Consider the following 18,615-nt stretch of genomic DNA (forward strand, 5'->3'; position numbering starts at 1 on the left):
AGGTTAAAGGAAGTCTATATAAAATAGGCTGATATTTACTACCAATTACTTAAGGCAATTACAAAAACAAATAACCACAAAATGTTTTATATTATTTCCTTCAGTTAGTAAGAGCTATGGGTTTTTAAAACAAAAGGCTAAAATATATTAAAATGAAGCTAGCAGCTTTCCCCTTTCATGTAAGAAGAAACCAGTCTGAGCACACAGTGATCTGTTCCCAGCTGAGGTTTTCTTGCCAAAAAGGGAGGGGTGTGCACAGCTGACATCACATGGAAGGCAGGAACACCCGCCCCCAGTTACCATGGGACCTGGTAACCAATCAGATCTGCAGAGGCACAAGATGGCCTTTGAACTCCTAGAAAGCAACTTCCTCCTTCTGCTTGTGGAGTGCACACAGTGCATCACAGAATGTCAGCTTAGCATTGCAGCACAAAGGAAAAGCCATTTTGTGACTGAACAGAAAACGATATAACACTGAGAATTTTAGGTTCTTTCCTCAAATCTCCACACTGTTTCCAATCACTTCTTGCTAATAACACACACTGCAGAATATCAACCTTTTATCTATTCCACAAATAAAACTGGAGCTGAGTAAAGACACTATTCTATCTGAGACGTTTTCCTAAAATGGCTGCCAGTCACAAAATGTATTCCAAGGACAATTTAATACAAGGATAATCACTGCTGCAATCCCTTTCTCGTACTGATCTGGGACCTTTACAGTACACAACAGACTGAAGAGCTTTTATTCATAAATAGGACACAGATTTTAACATTTACACTATTTAATGTATTTTATAAAGTGCAGTTAATCCACACTATTGATCTTTCTCATAAATACAACAATGGGTTTGCAATATCAATAGAGACTATATACAAAATTCTCACAAAATCAGAACACACTATTCTACTTTTGTTAGCACAAACGTTATCAGCTGCAAAATGTTTCATGTGACAAAATCCAAGCTGCTTTATACATTGTATCTATAATATTTACAGTTGCACAATACCCAGAGACCTCTAAACTCAATGCACTGTGTACAATTAAACTTTATATCACTTAATGAAAGTTCTACGTACACACGTATACCTTGGATCATTTCAGCTCACAGGAAATGAGTTTTTAGTAAAATCATATGAGATTCTTTCAAAGAAAAATTAAATGGCATTTGAAAGTGTACCACAGGAACCACACTACAGCAAATATACGCATTCATATCCTCTGGTACAAATACAGAGGAAATCTCATAGGTAAGTCAGCATAAACAGCTAGGAAACACTGACCAATTCACTACAAAAGCTCCATAACAAAAACTTGGGAGATTTAATAAGGGGGAAAAGACAACAAATAAACAGGGTTGACATAACATGTATTGACCATATAAATAAAAAAACAAACAAAAATTTTAAAATATTACTTGGAAAGTCATTCAGACTTAAAACCAACAATATACAAAAGCCATAGTTTTATAAAATGAATAAAACACACATGAACAAAAAAGGAAACTTAAATTTATATATATATATATATATATATATATATATATATATATATATATATATATATATATATATATATATTTATTTTTTGTGTATACATACACACTATAAATATATATATATATATATATATATATATATATATATATATATATATACATATACATACATATATACACATACACACATATCTATATCACACTAAAGGATAAAAAAAATGAAGACTACACTTATGTATTTGGAACTTGGTGAAACAAGATTACAAACAATGTATACAAGAAGTTAGCAATGTATGTGACATTATAGACATTAACATTTGAATATAAAAACACAGAGGTAGTAATCGGTAATCACACACACTAATTTTACATTGACATTTAAGAGTCATAGTTGATGTATATTTAGAACACCGATTTGGGGGTTTGTAAAAATATGTCGTAGAAAAATATACTCCAAAATGAACCAAAGGTAACATACAAATGACAGATCAGTAAATATAAATGTGTAAGAACTGAAGATGTGCAATGGACTAAAATAAACTGGAAAAACTGGAATATTTAAATATACATTTCAAAGTGGGCCCAACAATGTTCAATGCAATAAAGAGCTTCACAGAAAACTATCAGCGTTGTGACTTGCAAACACTGAAAACATTTTCTCCCATGAGACACAACAGGGGTGAAATGGGACATAATTTACACCGAGGCTTTTACTGTGGCCTTGTGTGAAATAAAACTTATGAAATTGTGTACTGAATCAAAAATGGTGCAATGCAGTAGGAGACTAAAAAAAACACAAGGTCATATTTGAAGCAGCATTAAGAAGATGCAAAACAAGGATTTTAGGGTAAAAACCAGGCATTGGTGAATGAATGAGGACATGGGATAGACTCTGCCTGAGTATCTGGGCCTTTAATAGTCTATTCACCTTTCCGATATTACTATGAAAAATTAGGGTGTGGCAATGGGAGAACGTCAAGGTCAGAGCTGGAAATAAATGCATATAAAAGGGTAAGACTGTCAGTATGTCCAGGAGAGGATGGAAACACAGCTGGGGAGGTAAACAATGTATCCAGAGGACAGGAAAAGTACAAAGTTACAAATCATACCTGGATGCATTACTACGGGCTGAGCCGTCCTCATCTTCCGTCCTTTTATCCTTATTTGTCATCATATTGGAGCCTGAAGCAGGTGGCAGGCTGTCCTTTGAAGTGGGGGTGCCCAAGTATTTGCTGTCAAAAGTTGAAAGAATAGTAAGAAATCCCCCCAGCCAAAGTCATGTTACCGAGAGGCACATCCCGAGAGCCCCGTCCGCTGCCACCACACTGACACAGCACAGACAAAGCACGGGCGAGATGTGCCCCAAATCCTCGCTTTTATCCCAAATATAAACAATATACAGGGATCGGGTGGGCCAACTAAGCCAACAAAGTTTGTTTTGGTCGCCTCGCCCAGAAATCAGAGGGGGGAAAAAATATAATATTTACGATTGCGTCATCGGACAGAGAAGTGATCGAAATACAACAAAATAATCAAAATAATGCAGAAAAAACAACACTTAATAATAAACAGTGATCGGGAAGCTCACCTGCCTAATCCATGTAACGATCCTATAGGTGAGGCGTTGTATTCCACATAGCGGTAAAATACGTTACAAAATAAAAAATAAAAGATGACAAAAAGCAGAAAAATGCTGCCCGGGGATCGTGTACCGGCAGCAGGGCTCCGGCTGGGAGCGAGGTGGGCACGGAAGACGGGAGGGAGGAAGGGCTGCTGCTCACAGCGCACAAAAATGGAGGTGCGCCATGAGCTGGGAAAAACAACGAGCAGACTCCTCGGCTCCTTCTCTCCGACACGGCTCGGAAAACCGCTCAAAATAAGGCGATTTTGAGGGGTACAGGGGGCGCAGGGCGACTGCCGACCGAAGGGGAGTCCCGGGAGGTGGCCCAAACTTGCAGAAAGTTAGGAGAAGTGAAAGGGAAAGCGGCGAGCTGAGTGCGCTCTCTAAGGCACAGCCGCCATCTGTAGCTCCTTCCCAGCTCTGAGCTCTGCCTGTGATTGACACTCTCTACATTTACCCCACAACTCAGGTGATGCACTGAAGACCCACCCCTTCATTTCCACCATCATCACAGAGCACTTAGGAAGGGTCAGGGTAGGATAACCCCTTTATTACAGGCACCCACAACACCCTGATACACGGGGAACCTCAGACAGGACCAGGGTACAGCACCCTTTACAAGCCAGACAACAACTAATTACTATCCTTTGTCTCCACAGCTTTAGTACAAGTTGCAGTCCTTGGGATATAGCACTTCCTCTGTGGACAGGAAGTAGTTTAGAAGTAAGCCATTTTGTGAAGAAGTGTATGATGTCTTCTTTCATGAAACGTGGTCATTTAAAAGTACTGGGGAATAATGTAAAAATGGGGCAAATGAAGGTTTATATTAAACCTCAGGTCTGAAACATTGAACCCGCTTTCCGCGTTGTTAAAAGTAAACTTTAATAGAAGTTACCCACCAAGATTTGATTATATAGTGGAGTGCTTTATGGACCCATATAAACTCAATAGCGCCTCCCTAGCAGTTGAAAATAATGGTTTACATGCAATAGTAATCCAGGTACTGTATTTAAGAAATAAAAGATATATGAAGTGACCAATCCCATGCTTGCAACAGAAGCTTGACCCGCAGAATCCATAGTAAAATTAATGGTATTCCAATCAACATTGGAATTATTGCACCAAAGGAATCTTGTCTCACTTTAATAACAGACATCAATTTAAGGTGACATACATGTACCAATTAGAAATGTAACATATATAAAAGGATTTATTTCAAAAGCTACCAAGTCTTTTAGTAGGATATGTATACACAATATTGTACAGAATAAAATAGAACAACTAAATGGCTGGAAACCACCACGTGCATAGGAGTAGGTGTAAGGTATACTGTCATTTGGATACAGTAACAAAACCTGTTGTAACCATTTTATGTAATGCAAGTGTATGGACACCAATAAAAACTAAATGGTTACAACTCAGATCGAACATGTTGAAAAATGACTCATTTTGATATATGGTCACCATTTTTTTTCTTGCCCTTAAAGAAAATCATGAGACCTCTGTATATGCAGATTGAACTTGCGACCACCAGTGAGGCACTTTTTGCATCATTATAACAGTTTTTTCCCTTAAACTGGCCAGTTATACCAAACTACCTACTAGTTGAAACATTCTGCTTAAAGAAACAAAAAAAAAAAAAAAAAAAAAAAAGACTAATGCTCCTATGAAAGAATAGCACTAGTGCATTTCACTGCTTAACCAAGAATGAGACAAGCTGTTCTAGTGAATAAGGTTTCTTTATTTAAAAAGGATTGACAATTTGTATTATAAAATGTAAATATTTGGTATCAAAACATCTAGAAAAAAATATAAAAAACAACAAACTCATAGCAAGTCAATTTTAAGAAAGCAAGAATATCTGTTTCGGCAACGAATCCATTTTCAAATAGTCTGTTCTTGAATAGGATATCCCAAGTCAAAGTTTGATCCAATCGTTAAGCCCCATGCAAATCATATTAGAAGATCCTTGACTTCTCATCAGTAGATTCCACTTCAATTGCCCATGGACTTGAAGGTCTTTGAAAAATCAGAAAGAAAAAGGCCATTGGAATGTGGCTATTACCCTTGGTATAGTCATCACTTACCTTTACAGTTTCACATATCAAATGCACCTTCAACATTATTGCAATATTTTAAACAGAGCAAGCTTAACTTGCAATTTAAAGTTATGCAGAAGTAGGATATCGAGACCAACAAAAAAATAAATAAAACAAAATACAGATATTATTTGAGTCGCTTAGACTCAAGTATTTGAAAATAATGGGCAATTATGGTACTAATTTTATGATGTATAAAAGGCAGTTCAACAAGAGTACTTGATTATCTCAATTTTTATATACTGAGGGCTTTGGAGATTAAGGGTCTGTTCACTGAGGGATATATACAACCCCATTTAACAATAGTGTCCCTTCAGTGTAGCACTGGAAGGAATAGAGTATTTCCTAGGACTCCTCAGTACCCGATTACTAGAGTCCATACAATTTTTCACAATAGAAAGAACATTATCTACAGATTATGGGTGTGTCCTTTTATGACAGGAAGTGTGAAGGTAACATGACCACTTGGTTGGACAAGAGCTGCGGCCATCTAGCCAATCTTTTCTCTTCCTGCTCTAAAAAGTGCTGCCCAGGCTCCTAGAGGTAACAGTGGGTGTCCCTTTTGGATAAATTAAAACAAATTTGTCTGATTTAGGCTACTACTGGTTAGGGACTATACATAATTTCGCAGGCACAAAAACAAAAACCTTAATGAGACAATAAAAATATATTTGAATCAAATGCAGTAACTAAATTAGCATGGGCATTATTATAAACCATGCAAAAACATTTCAGCCACATACCATAACATTTAGAGCTGTAGCAAACAAACCCCCCCCCCCCCCCCCCCCTTCATGGCAAGCTTGATCCTCCCCTATTTCACTGTATAAACAAATTTTCAATCCCTCCCTAATATATACAGTATGTTGGAATATATGAGCCAGCACTTTTCTGAAACCAGGCAGATATTGCTCTTTTGGAATACTTGGAACATTCAGCTTTACATAGGGGTGCAGGTGAAGTGTAAACTAGTAATAGTGACAGTCAGGATGTGGATTCTATATGTCCACTATCAATATCTATGTCTCTCGCATGGAGACAACAATTTAACATATTCCAAGATCGTTTCATAACTATGAATTTGAGTTGTGACAATGAAAATGGGAGGGTTGGGGAACACAACCAACAACCCCTAAAAAGGGGTTTTAAAAAAAATGAATGACCATTTAGTAACAAATTGTACTCAAACACCAGGATAGATGCATTATCTTGGTAAGTAAGCAGTAGGAGTAGTGCTACAGAGACATATTTCACTATTAAATAAAAAGGATTCCTCAGGCCAGCTGAGTAAAGTTTAAACGCATTTATACAAAGTCAACCCCCCCCCCCCCCCAATCATAAAATGACCATTAACCTTTAAAATACCAAATATGAAAACGAAATAAAAAGGCATATTGCCTTATCAGCCATTTTAGGGTTCCTACCAAGTGGCATTACTGCCTTTATGAAAGACTGGATGCATAGTTCATAGTTTCTAGTGGCATCATACCCATTTTTTTATTTTTGTAACCATTGTTCCGTTTTTCCCAAAACACATATTGCTCTATATTCATAAGAGTTTACCCACTGGTAATCACAACGAAGGCGGCTATAGTGAGCTCCAAATGATAGTAGAAACACATGTCAAACATAATAGACAAGTGTTTTCATGCGTGCCAATAGATGCAAACACGATACCAGTGGTACCTAACCAGAGGCATCTGGATCTACTATGTGTTCTGCTTCACTGTAGAGCTTTGTGTGCGATTTGCAGATTAAAATAGCAACTTGCATTTTGGGTTTTAGGGCAGTTTTAGTGAAATAGAATGGACATGCAATTCAAAATAATTATTTTGTGTGCAGCTTTCTTAGAATAGAATTATGATAGAACACAATATGGAAAGTATTTACCATTATAAAAATTAATACATTGCTTCTCTTTCCAGAAAATGATGAACTTGATAGGCATGCATATACATTGGGCTAAGATTTACCAACATATCAAAGTTTATTCTACAGACACTTTCCCACCCGTATGGTCATAGACCAACTGCAAGAAAAAGCGACAGTCTCAAACTTAAACCACAGATCTCTATGTATACAGAAAAATAAACCCACAATACAAACACACAGTTCTGAAATTCATCAATTTCTCAAAAACACTTGTACACAAAGCAGAATATATTTAAGCTAGGGTAAACAACAAAACTCGTTACATCTAAAAAAAAAAAAAAAAGGTTCAACCACTTAATACAACCCCTGAATATGACAATGCCTCAATCTAATTAAATTCAGATTGGATCCTTACTGAACTTGCTGGTAAACAGAGTAGGGACACACTGGCCTGTGTGGAAGGACCAAGTAATGGCATATGTAATATCTTCCAATTTGGCCACACACAATTGAGTCAAACTGAACATAGATATTGGCAGAATCACCCATGTGAGGCAAGCTTAACACATACTAGATTAACAAACATCTACATCAACACAAGTAATTTAAACAGCAGCTAACATGTAAAATAAATCAAAATGACAATTACGGCAAATGTTGCAATCATACTGCAGACGAGCAGCAATAGTAACACAAAATACTGACATGCTCTATCTGTACATGATACAAAACTGGAATAAAAACAGGACTACTATGAAGCAGCACAAATGAAAAAAAATAAATAAAAATGAAACCATTAATATTAAGCAGTGAACTGATAATATTGCACAATACACACTACATTAGAAAATTCCATAGAGCACTCTGAAAGGATTGTCATGGTGGGGAAGAGGTGGTTTGAACCCTGGGTGTTGAGGGCACATACTTAGATGTGGTACGAGTCCAAATAGTCAACACATCAGTTAGCACTGCTGCCTCAGTGTGCAGGGGCCACGAGTTCTCTCCTGACCAGAGCATTTTCCACCTTTGTGTATATTATCTTTGATTATATGGACTTACTCTGGTTTGCTGTAAGTTACTATGGGGCAGAGGCTTCTGTGAATGATTAAACATCATCTGAGAAGTGCTGTGTAATGTTTACACTACATAAAAATAACCCCTACAAAACAAAAACATGTAACAGTTACATATGAACTAGAGGGTTAGTTTGTGTAAAACCTAAATGGCAGACCACTTGTATTCACCTCTTTAAAATGGCTGTGGAGGGATGGCAATCAGAAAGATCAAACTACAACCTCCGATTGAGAATATAGATTGGTCCTCCTACACCTAACCAGAACTGAGAAACCATGGACCCTCAACAGAAAATGCTGGCCCTGGGGCTCCTGTGTATTGTGCCCCTTTTAGGGTACTTTTTCGCTGTACCTGGGAGTGCTGATTTTTAACAAAAAAAAAAAAAAAGCCACAACCTTCACTTCCACTTTAACAAAGCCTGATAATTCAGGTGTGGCTCAATGGTACATGTAGCTGTAGATGTAATGCACTTCCCGATGAAACAGCATATCCATATTTGATTTTTTTTTTATTTTTTTTTTTAAAGCATATCCTTGTAGCAAGACATATGTATGACATCAACAGGGACATACCCTGCGTGTAATGAACCACATACAATGACACCTAACAGGGAGCAGGCAATAGCACCCCAAGTTTGCTCAGAACACGATCCTGAAAACACTGACTATAAAAAGTATACATTCCATTTGATATTTTTCATTAGACTTTCTCAGATCATGGAATCAAACTGATTTGGGAATTTTTACCACGTAATATTCTGTAATTCTGATTCATTGCAAAGATGCACCTTAATAAACACTGAAGCAATAAGATGCCTTCAGAGGTAATAGTTGTACACAGATGGGCTTTCCTATGTGTTGCGATTACTGCATTTCCAACTACATTGTTAATATCAAAGAGCATTCACAGCAAATCAAGAGGAGGTGCCACAAAGGCACAAATCAGGAGAATGCTCTAAGGTGACAAACTATCACCTGGAGCATTGTCAAGTCCATAATAAAGTAATATAGGGAGGAAAAAAACAAAAACAAAGAATAAAAGAATTTGCCAGAAATGTTTCTCTACTTCAGGGACTGGAATTTGTGTCAAAATAATTTGGGCGATCGATAATGCAAGATTTAGACAAATTGTCTGCAAGAGACCAAGAACTTGGAAGATTTAAAGCTTACAGCAAAAGCCACAATGGACTGGCTTAAATACATAAAATGAAAGCCCTGTAGAGGCCAAGACAAAGCTCAGACCTCAACCTCATTGCAAATCTGCATTAGGATTTGAAGTTTGCTGTTCACCAACAATCCCACATCTAACCTGATGGAACTCAAACAATAAAGCAAAGAACAAGCAAAACCATAGAGACTTAGAAAATAGATAATCAACTGATGTTTAATAATTGGTAGAACATGTTTTTAGCAACTGCCTTTGTTTTAAACATTTTCTGTTATTCTGTGGTGAAATTTCCAGAGTAAATCCAAAGTGTAACAAAATATGAAAAATGCCAAAAAGTGGTTAATACTGTTTATAGCCACTGTAAATTCATCTCTGCTGAGTTCAATTGAACATTGGATGTTACAGCTACATTCAAAACTTGAATATATGATTCTTAGGTAAAACGCCATTGATGCTAGTCATTCCCCTCCAACACTTAAAAGAAAAGTAAAAACTTTAACGCCTAAATTAAATATATAGCCCCAATTACATGTAAACTGGATTGGAAATCTTAAGGTTTCATTGAAGTAAAATGGCAACTCATCTGTGGAATAGGTGTGTGAACAAAAACACACAATTCCTAAACAATCTTCATATTATTCACTAGAATCTAACATGTCAGATGTAATCATTCAAATTAATCACTTGTATCAAGAGGACAAATTAGCAAGTGGACTACAAAAACTTTTCACCCTCACCAAGAGCTCAATAACCCCTTTCAAGACATGGCTTTCCTAATAGAATGTGGCTTGCGAGCACCTTGATACAAAAGAATTGATGGAACTGAACAGAAAACATTAAGGACTTCTTGACTGCAACTTATTGGACACAATTTGAATCAGTGAAATCATGGTGAATTCCTTTAAATGAATGAAATGTGTATCAGTGAATAAAATCATTTGAGTGTGCGCAGCCAGGACAATTATGCACATATATCATTTGATTTGCCCATTTTTAGGCCACATTTCAACTAAAATATAAATGCAGAGTACACGTCGCCCGTGTTTAGCACATCAATGGGAAAGCCATGACTTCTTAAGAAAGAAAACTGCTTAACATTTTCCCCATAATTTAAGGTTTGAAAACTTTGATTCACTGCAACACTGCAAATTAACAACATATAACTGACAGTGCTTGCTACCTCCTGTGAATACCACAATCAATGAATACAGTCCAATGACTAGTGATCCACAGTGAACTTCTCTACATCACTACAGTGGTCAATTTTAACTGTGGTTTAATATAGAAGCACTTTAAAGAGCAGGTCCTGTGAAGTCAAATGGGTTTTTTTTGCAAAAAAGGCAACTTTCCCCATGTAAAACATGGACCTACATAAAGTGGAGGCTGAAGCCCATCATTTTACCAAAAAAACAGCGATATCACTGAGGCTCAGCCTAAAATGATTGAAGTACTACTTATTCCTGAACTGAACCAGGCTTACATGGACCGAAAAACAAACTGACTTCTATTTCTATTAAACCCAGTTTGCATTGCATCTATCCGTGATAAAAATGAGCAAATACCTAATGACTAACTCCTCTAAATGTGTTTTGTTTTTGTCACACCATCGCCAATAATGTGGTATCAGAAAATCTATACCATTTCTATAAATGGCCTTCTAAATAATGCAGACCTTGCAACTGGTAAATAAGCCAACACTGCAACTTGGGTAGTCATTTAAAATATTGTATTGCAACACTTGTAAATGTAGCAACTACAGGGGAAAATACTAGGCAACTGCTATCTGGAATGAGTTGGACGTCTGACTTACTTCAATTTTTGCTCTTCGTTACAAAATGTCATATGCAACTTGTCCCAAGTCAAATAATATAATAACCTATCACACACACACTTTCACTAAGCACCAATGCCCCATCCCAGCTCTTGGAGTACAACTATTAAAAGGAGCTTGGGAATCTTTCAAAGTACTGTGCTCAAAGAAACAACTGATAACATATTTTAAAAAAGCAAATGAAGCTTTAGAATAAATGAAATGAGAAAAAAAACAACTTACCAAAATATGTTGTTTTGGTCAGTCAATATCTGTTTAAACAAAAAAATAAAAAGTTACACACAACACTGTTTATACATTCCCTTTAATATGACAAACTTGAAACATTGTTTTAATTCCCCAATAAATGATGTACAACACTTTTTTTTTATAAGTCATTAATTTAGGACTGTAAAGCACATACTAGATAACCATAACAATTTAATAAACTCTAGGAAGAAACAATACTAGAAAGGTTGGAGCTCCGGAACAGATTTTATTGGCATCACCAACTATTCTGCACTGGAAGATTTATTATAAATATCCCCAAATGGGTGTTTTAGGCTTATTGTTGAATAAACCAAGACTAGCTCTATAGAAAAGTCAAGATAAACAAAACAAAGTAATTTGCCCATTATTTTAGTTATTGGAGAAGCCGTTGCTTTAGATCCTTAGTAACTTCTACTCATGTTAGCATATGCAAACATTGTATTGTACTGTGCAGAATCATTTGTGCAGTTATGTTCTGCTAACAGTTGTAGAATACACCCTACCTATCCATTGGGTATATTTGCCTTTGAGACACAGTAGTCCTATTGCATATGTAAACTTGACGTTCTCCCTAGTTGCAAGTTATTTTGTACACTATACAGTATTTTGGTCAGCATCATTCCTCTGTGATCCAAACCATTAACTGTATATCTAAGTAGCATGGAAGATCCAGCACAGCAATACTAATCAACAGCTATATGTGCTGTATGCTGCAATTGTAGGGATTTAAGCAAAACAATTCCTCGCTCAGAGACCAGATCCCTATTCTGTAATTGATTGCTGGATGGCTGCAATAGTGGCATGCTAACCAGAGCATGGCTAATGTCTTTTATGGTTATTTATAATCCTGTCTGTTCCAGATCCACCTGTACTATTTTTCACTCATCTAATTTCTATATAAAAATGTATTTTACTGGACTTGTGCAACTCCGGGTCACCTTGTAAATTAACCTTTAGGGTTGGATAAATAATAAACTTAACGCTCAGAAATGGGATCTCAAAAACAACCATTTATACACTGTCAGAAGGGGTTTAAAGACACGAAAGCCTAAATAAAACCTTATCCAATATGAAAAGGCATCTTGTATAAATTCTAAAATGTAATAGTAAATGAAGTTCCTAAAGATGACAGCTCTTGAGACTGAATGGGTCCATCAGACAGGAAGAATTCCTAAAATGTATGAATCTTACTGTTGTAGACCAGTTTATTTCTGATCAACCAGCCATACATTTGAGTTTTTAAAATTTAGTCATTCATAAAAATTGGATTTCATAGGGAAAAACAAAAAATAGGGCCAATCAGTGGCCTCCATTGGCACATATGTAAGGTCATCAGCGGGCCCAGTTGCCAAACCAGCATTACAACACTTATGTATTGGGGTTAGTGGTCCTTTAAATGGGTGGGCCCAATATGGATTTGTACAGGTGTCCCACTTGCTTATCCCTACGTGAAGGTGGGTCTACAGTACTAGGTATATGACTGTCCAATTTAACTCAACAATTGAAAGATTTCAGAGTGATGCCATCCAAAGTGTCCATAAAAAAAGAGGTAGCGTGCAATGACATTTATTAGTGAATGTTTAATCTGACAGCAATGCAAGAACAGACAGCATAAGACTAATGGGAGTACAATGGAGAAGAAATGTAGAAGAGTCCATAAATGTGAAGTCTTTACTTAGGCTTTTGCCCTTTATTATTCAAGTATTTTCCCTGTGCTTTGAAGAGTACCAGTATAAAATGTATTTTCTTACAGTAATTCCCTACTTCTAAATGGAGAGCTGATTCAAATTGTTAAAAAAAAAACCATTATATTGTCGCATTAACTAAACAATTCCCATTTTATACACATTAGCATAAGAGGTGGAAGTGTTGGTAAAGCACATGGTGGTATAATGAATAGGAAGTGCAAAGAAGGACAATACACTAATGAAAAGATATATACATGCATCCTCTTTTACAGAATATCCCTATTAGTGTTATTGTAGTGCCATTTTAAATTCCTAATGTGGGAAAATATAATGGATACTCTAATCTCCTGAAGGATTGATTGTATTCCCCAAGATCAAATGTTGTACTAATTACAGACCAAAATCTCTCTTGCCAATGTCTCAAGAGGCCACCAGGTAGAGAAAGTTCTAACTGCAAAGATCTGACAGCAAGAGAATGGAGACAATTTTGCTGGCAGTCAAAGGTTTCAAGACAACCCAGTCATTCAAATCAGTTCGAGATGAAAACTTTAGCTTTACAACAGAAAATAATTCTAAGATTTGGTAATATTCTAGGAAATTATGACTGACAAGAACGACTCCTTAACATCTACCAATTAATGTTCGGATCTACAAATATACATTTTAACTGCAACGTTGTTGTTTACTGCATTACAAGTAAATTTTAGTTTAGCAGGTGTAACTGAGGGAAAGTTTTGTCTGGTTTTCAGCGAGAACAAAAAAAAGGTATAATTTTAATTTAAGAATATTTTAATATATGAACAGTTAAGTGCTTTATATAAAGGAGTTAATATGCTTTATATAAATGACCATAACTAAAGCTACTACAAGATGAAACCCACTGCATTTGGCTAATGAGTATCTGAATTCCATTATTTCTATATGAGACCAAGCAATATGTTAGATAAACTGACTAGATAAGATGTTACTGATGGGTGTATTGCTCAGGTGGAAACTCAGAATAATTCTTTTTAGAATGTATTAGAGAATATTGACAGCTTCTGAAGTGCAGCATGGTAATCTACACAAACGCTAAAGTTGCAAAAACGTACTGTTATTACTACAAAAGACCATCATGCCCAAAAACACTAATTAGTTTGCTTATAAAGCAAAGTAACAAAGTGCCCAAAAAAAATTGTATATGAGAGAGTGACAATTTGTTTCATCTATAAAAATATTTTAACTAAACCTATAAGAAAATTTTGTTATGATATATAGCAGGACAACCTGTGGCTCACCAGGTGTTGTGATACTACAAGCCCCAGCATTCCTTGCCAGTAGATAGCCAGCCAATTGCAAGCAGGACATACTGGGTCTTGTAGTTTCACAACACCTGGAGAGCCACAGGCTGGCCAGGCTCGATACATAGGATAGTAAAGTGCAATATATTGCAATAGGCCAGAACACATTTGTCTACCAAGACACTGAATAAGGTGGTCACATGATGCTGCCATATTTCTTTAAAATATCATCTGATGTCATGTCAGCCTCCAGTCAGCAAAAGCCAATGGCAGGATCAATCTCGACATCAAAATAAATTTTTTTTCCCTTAAAAATTTGAAGTGCTCAGAAAAAGTTAGTAGTGTGTACCTTTCATTAGTACAAAAAAGTAAGCGGAATTATAAAAGTTCTGGATAGTAGTCTTATTTACAAAAATAAAAAAAATTACACACACACACACACACACACACACACTGGATATTCCTAGTTTAAACCCAAATAATAAAAAAAAAAAAAAAAAATGTGTAGTAGATATATTGTGACTCTGCAGAAAACCGATAACTGTACTAAAACCTGATAGCTAAACACAAAATAACTCACAAAAAAAATGTAAATATTGAAAGATATGTTTTAATTAGAACATTATACACTTCAGAAACACTTCTAAAGATATTCCGAAACTGTACAAAATTGGCAAATCTATTAAATTATTTTGTACGACACTAAATAAAAGGCTTTTCCACATTAAGAGTGCGTAACTGAAAAACTGTAAATAAGATTAGCACTGAAAAACTCTAAAGTGGTGTAACAATTATTCAATATTACCAGTGCAAGAGACTACAATTATGGTGGTAACATTAATGAAAACAATGTAATTATGTGAAAAAGAAATGCATGGTTAGCAACATAGTACATGAACATGTGAATCCAAATTTGATGGGAATACACATTCTCCAAGTTCAGTGAAACACCTATTTGTTTTATTTATTTTTTAACCAAGTAACCATATTATTTTGTGTACAATTATCTATTTCCAAAATTGAATTATTGCATTTAAATTGACTCTGCACTGCTATAAAACAAAATTATTAAAGTCAGAACCCCACAATGTCTGTATATCCGTAACACTAGCAAAGATATAGTAGTCCTAGTAGTAATTTAAAAGAATAAAAACCCCCAGACAACTGGACAGGTTACATAACCTTATGGCACTATGTGAACATTATTAAAGGCAATTGAAAATAATAAAAAGTATAAAATAAAAGGTCTCCTCTTCAGCAAAAAGTAAATTTCCATCTGTTCTGTTATTACTGTTTTTGCTTAATAGGGTTTAAAGCCAGATGTGGAAGAGAAAAAATCCCCATGCACTTCAGTTTCACGAAGCAGTGAATTAATCAAATAAATTCAACATTGTATAAGAGACTGTAAATACCAATTTTGTTACCCAGAATCAGTGCTCATTTTTGGCATTTTAAATAGCATAATAGCCAAACATTCTATGTTTTACATACACGCACTTGGCTTATAATTTAATACAATGACACTAATAAGCAAATCCCATTGTAAAACTTGTATTTTTTTTCTTCATTTTATTTTAAATAAAATACACACTAATTAGTCATGTCTGGCATATTTTCAATTTATGCACATTAAAGAAAACATGTGTACTCAACCCATAACTACTTTCTTTTAGAATAAGAAACGCACCTTAGGATACGTGCCATGCTGTTTCCTATTATAAATGGCATGCTTCATCTTATTTACCTGTGAATAAAGCAAAATAAATCAGTTTAGAATTTACTGTGGCAAGTTTCCAAACATACACATCTATAAACACAAACGGAATGTCAATTCCAGTAAAAATATAAACACGCACACAGTACTGAAGAGATCTCACTTACTTTAAAAACACGAGAAAACAATCTTGAAAACATGCGTCCATCTGAAAGCAGATCAATATCACGATTAAGAAGTTGACAGTGAACAGTATCGAATTACCAAGAGTAATGATTAAAATCAACTATTTATACAAACTACGCTATACTTTTTAAATAAAAAAAGTTGCAGAATACAATTAAAAAAAATAAAGTATATTGAACACCAGGTGCTTATTCTCTTCAGATTTATTTAAAGTTCTAGATAAAAGGCAAGTTTGAATTCTGCAAATGTTAACAATAAAACTTCTATTATAACTGTATATAGATAAACATAGATATTCAGAAGCTCCTCATTCCAATACACAGAACCTAAAACTAGCAAAGACATACTGCTGTCTCAATCAAGTTCTGTCATAATTGCTAATGCAAACTTATTTTTGACAAACTGAAGCAGTCAGTTACTTTGCTTGTAATGTGCATTACAAAAAAAAAGGATCATAATTTTCAACTACTTGGCAGAAAATTATATATATCACACACGTATGTATATATACGCAAATTTCAGCTTGGGAGTGGTCTTGTTGGGGGGAAAATGTATTGAAAACAAGAAAAATATTAATGCACACAAAAAATGGTACAATATACAATAGGATAGACATGCAGAATGCTAGTTTACCCTACCAACCAACACAACCATGTATAAAAGCTAAAACTATATTACTTATACTCAATTGCAAGCTTCTTAGAAAAACATCTTATCCAGTGTTAACATACGCAGTGACATTACCCAGAGGAAAGTGTATATATATATATATATATATATATATATATATATATATATATATATATATTACATACTCAGATACAGGAGATCGAACAAAGCAGCATAATGCAGTATAAAATATACACACAAAAGCCAACACCCAACAGAAAGACATTTGTAACTAGATATGGTCGAGTTACACATCTCTTCTGGCTTTTATGTAAAATGGCAAACAATTAAAACCATCACATGTGCTCTAATTTACTGAATGGTTGTCAAAGACAAAAAAAAGAGAAAGGTAAAAGTGGATAAAAAGCAGAACCCGCTGATCCTGCGCCTTACAGGCGGCAAGCTGCGTTATACAGGGAGGGTGGCACAATACGCAGTGTCCAGCACTTACACAACTCAACTAAAACAGCAAAATGACGAATTAAATAGAATAAAATGTTGCTTCTCCGACGTGTGTGCTGCAATAACCCTGTGATCGTCGGCGGGCTGGATGGACAGAGAGCTAGATCGCAGGATCTGCATGTGCGCTGTGGTTTTCAAGGACATTTGCTTGTTTTTCTCTTCCCCACCCAAGGACAAAGAGAAGGAGCCATACTCACCCAGCTCCTTGCCGCCATTGTTGGGAGGATCTGTCAGTCGGTTTTCAGGGCCACACAGGACCCCGGGGACCCCTAACATCTTCACCCCTGTATGTCTGCACTACAGGTCACCCTCCTATGGTGGAGACCCCTACTAAACCCGCAGGCACACCGCTCGGGACAGAGGCAACAGCCTCCCTTCTCCTACCGCCATTTTGTGTTGCCTTCCCCTCACTCATCACACGGTGTTCCCGGTCCTCATGACCCAATATCACAGCCGCTGCTCGGATGCACGGCTCTTAGCCAGCGTCCCTCTATGTCACCGTGAGAGAGGGGACCCCTCAGCCTACACCCCGACTGTTTGCTGCCTGCCTCTCCTCCCGCCATCTTGTTGCTGCAGCCGCTCCGCTCTGTGCGCTGCTCGGAGCCTTCTCTTATCGACCTACAGTGGGTACATACTAGTCACTGTGCACCTCTCTGACATCACAGTCATGTGACCGACAGGAGGCGGGGCCTGCCAGGGAGCTCCAGGCAGAGAAGGAAAGCAAAGAGCTCTTGCACATGCTATGGGAGAGCTGCTGACTAACTGGTGGATAAACGGGAAATTGTAGGCAGATTTCATTATTTATATGATCTTTTTTTATAGCATTCTAAAATGATTGAGTAAAAATTATGTCTTTATGGAATTTGTACATACATTACCAATGTCCCTCCATCTGGACCTAACTTCCTGTGTCTACGTCCAAATTGTCCATTAATTGGGTGACAGGTCAGGTGTATACAGCTGTATAGATAAACTCATTTGGCTCAAAAAAAAAAGTGTCTTTTTGACTCCTAAAATGTGTAGTAGCTTTAGGGCAATGTATCACAAAGTGGTTTACTGCCTTGTGATATTAGTAGTTTCTATTGTAAAGCTAGCATTATTGTAGGTGATCCTGCTACTTGTCCCACCCTTCATGCGGCCAGAAATGTCAAGTTTGGCCACACACAGGGCCGTAACTAGGGCTGTGCGACAGGGGCGACCTCCC

The 18,615-nt window shown here is 36.3% G+C and overlaps 1 protein-coding gene and 1 long non-coding RNA gene across 3 annotated transcripts in view; both read right to left on the minus strand.

The window, feature by feature from the left end:
* The window catches only part of CHD2 (chromodomain helicase DNA binding protein 2), a 59,863-nt gene extending 55,974 nt beyond the window's left edge, over positions 1 to 3,889 (minus strand). The window contains exons 1-2 of one of the 2 annotated variants that reach the window (XM_075207712.1): positions 3,088 to 3,889; positions 2,609 to 2,731 (exon numbers count right to left, since the gene is read on the minus strand). In XM_075207712.1, the coding sequence (XP_075063813.1) occupies positions 2,609 to 2,673 (65 nt within the window). In that variant the 5' untranslated portion in view covers positions 2,674 to 2,731; positions 3,088 to 3,889. The remainder of the gene's footprint in view (positions 1 to 2,608; positions 2,732 to 3,087) is intronic. The other variant, XM_075207713.1, reaches the window with a different exon arrangement.
* A 951-nt stretch (positions 3,890 to 4,840) lies between these two features.
* LOC142151751 (uncharacterized) lies at positions 4,841 to 17,739 on the minus strand. Its single transcript, XR_012691243.1, has 5 exons — positions 17,609 to 17,739; positions 16,262 to 16,302; positions 16,068 to 16,124; positions 11,386 to 11,414; positions 4,841 to 5,139 (listed from the first exon to the last, which is right to left on the minus strand). It is a non-coding gene; the product is annotated as an uncharacterized LOC142151751 (long non-coding RNA).
* Positions 17,740 to 18,615: the final 876 nt, after the last annotated feature.

This window comes from Mixophyes fleayi, chromosome 4 (assembly GCF_038048845.1).
Source record: "Mixophyes fleayi isolate aMixFle1 chromosome 4, aMixFle1.hap1, whole genome shotgun sequence".
NCBI lineage: Eukaryota > Metazoa > Chordata > Amphibia > Anura > Limnodynastidae > Mixophyes > Mixophyes fleayi.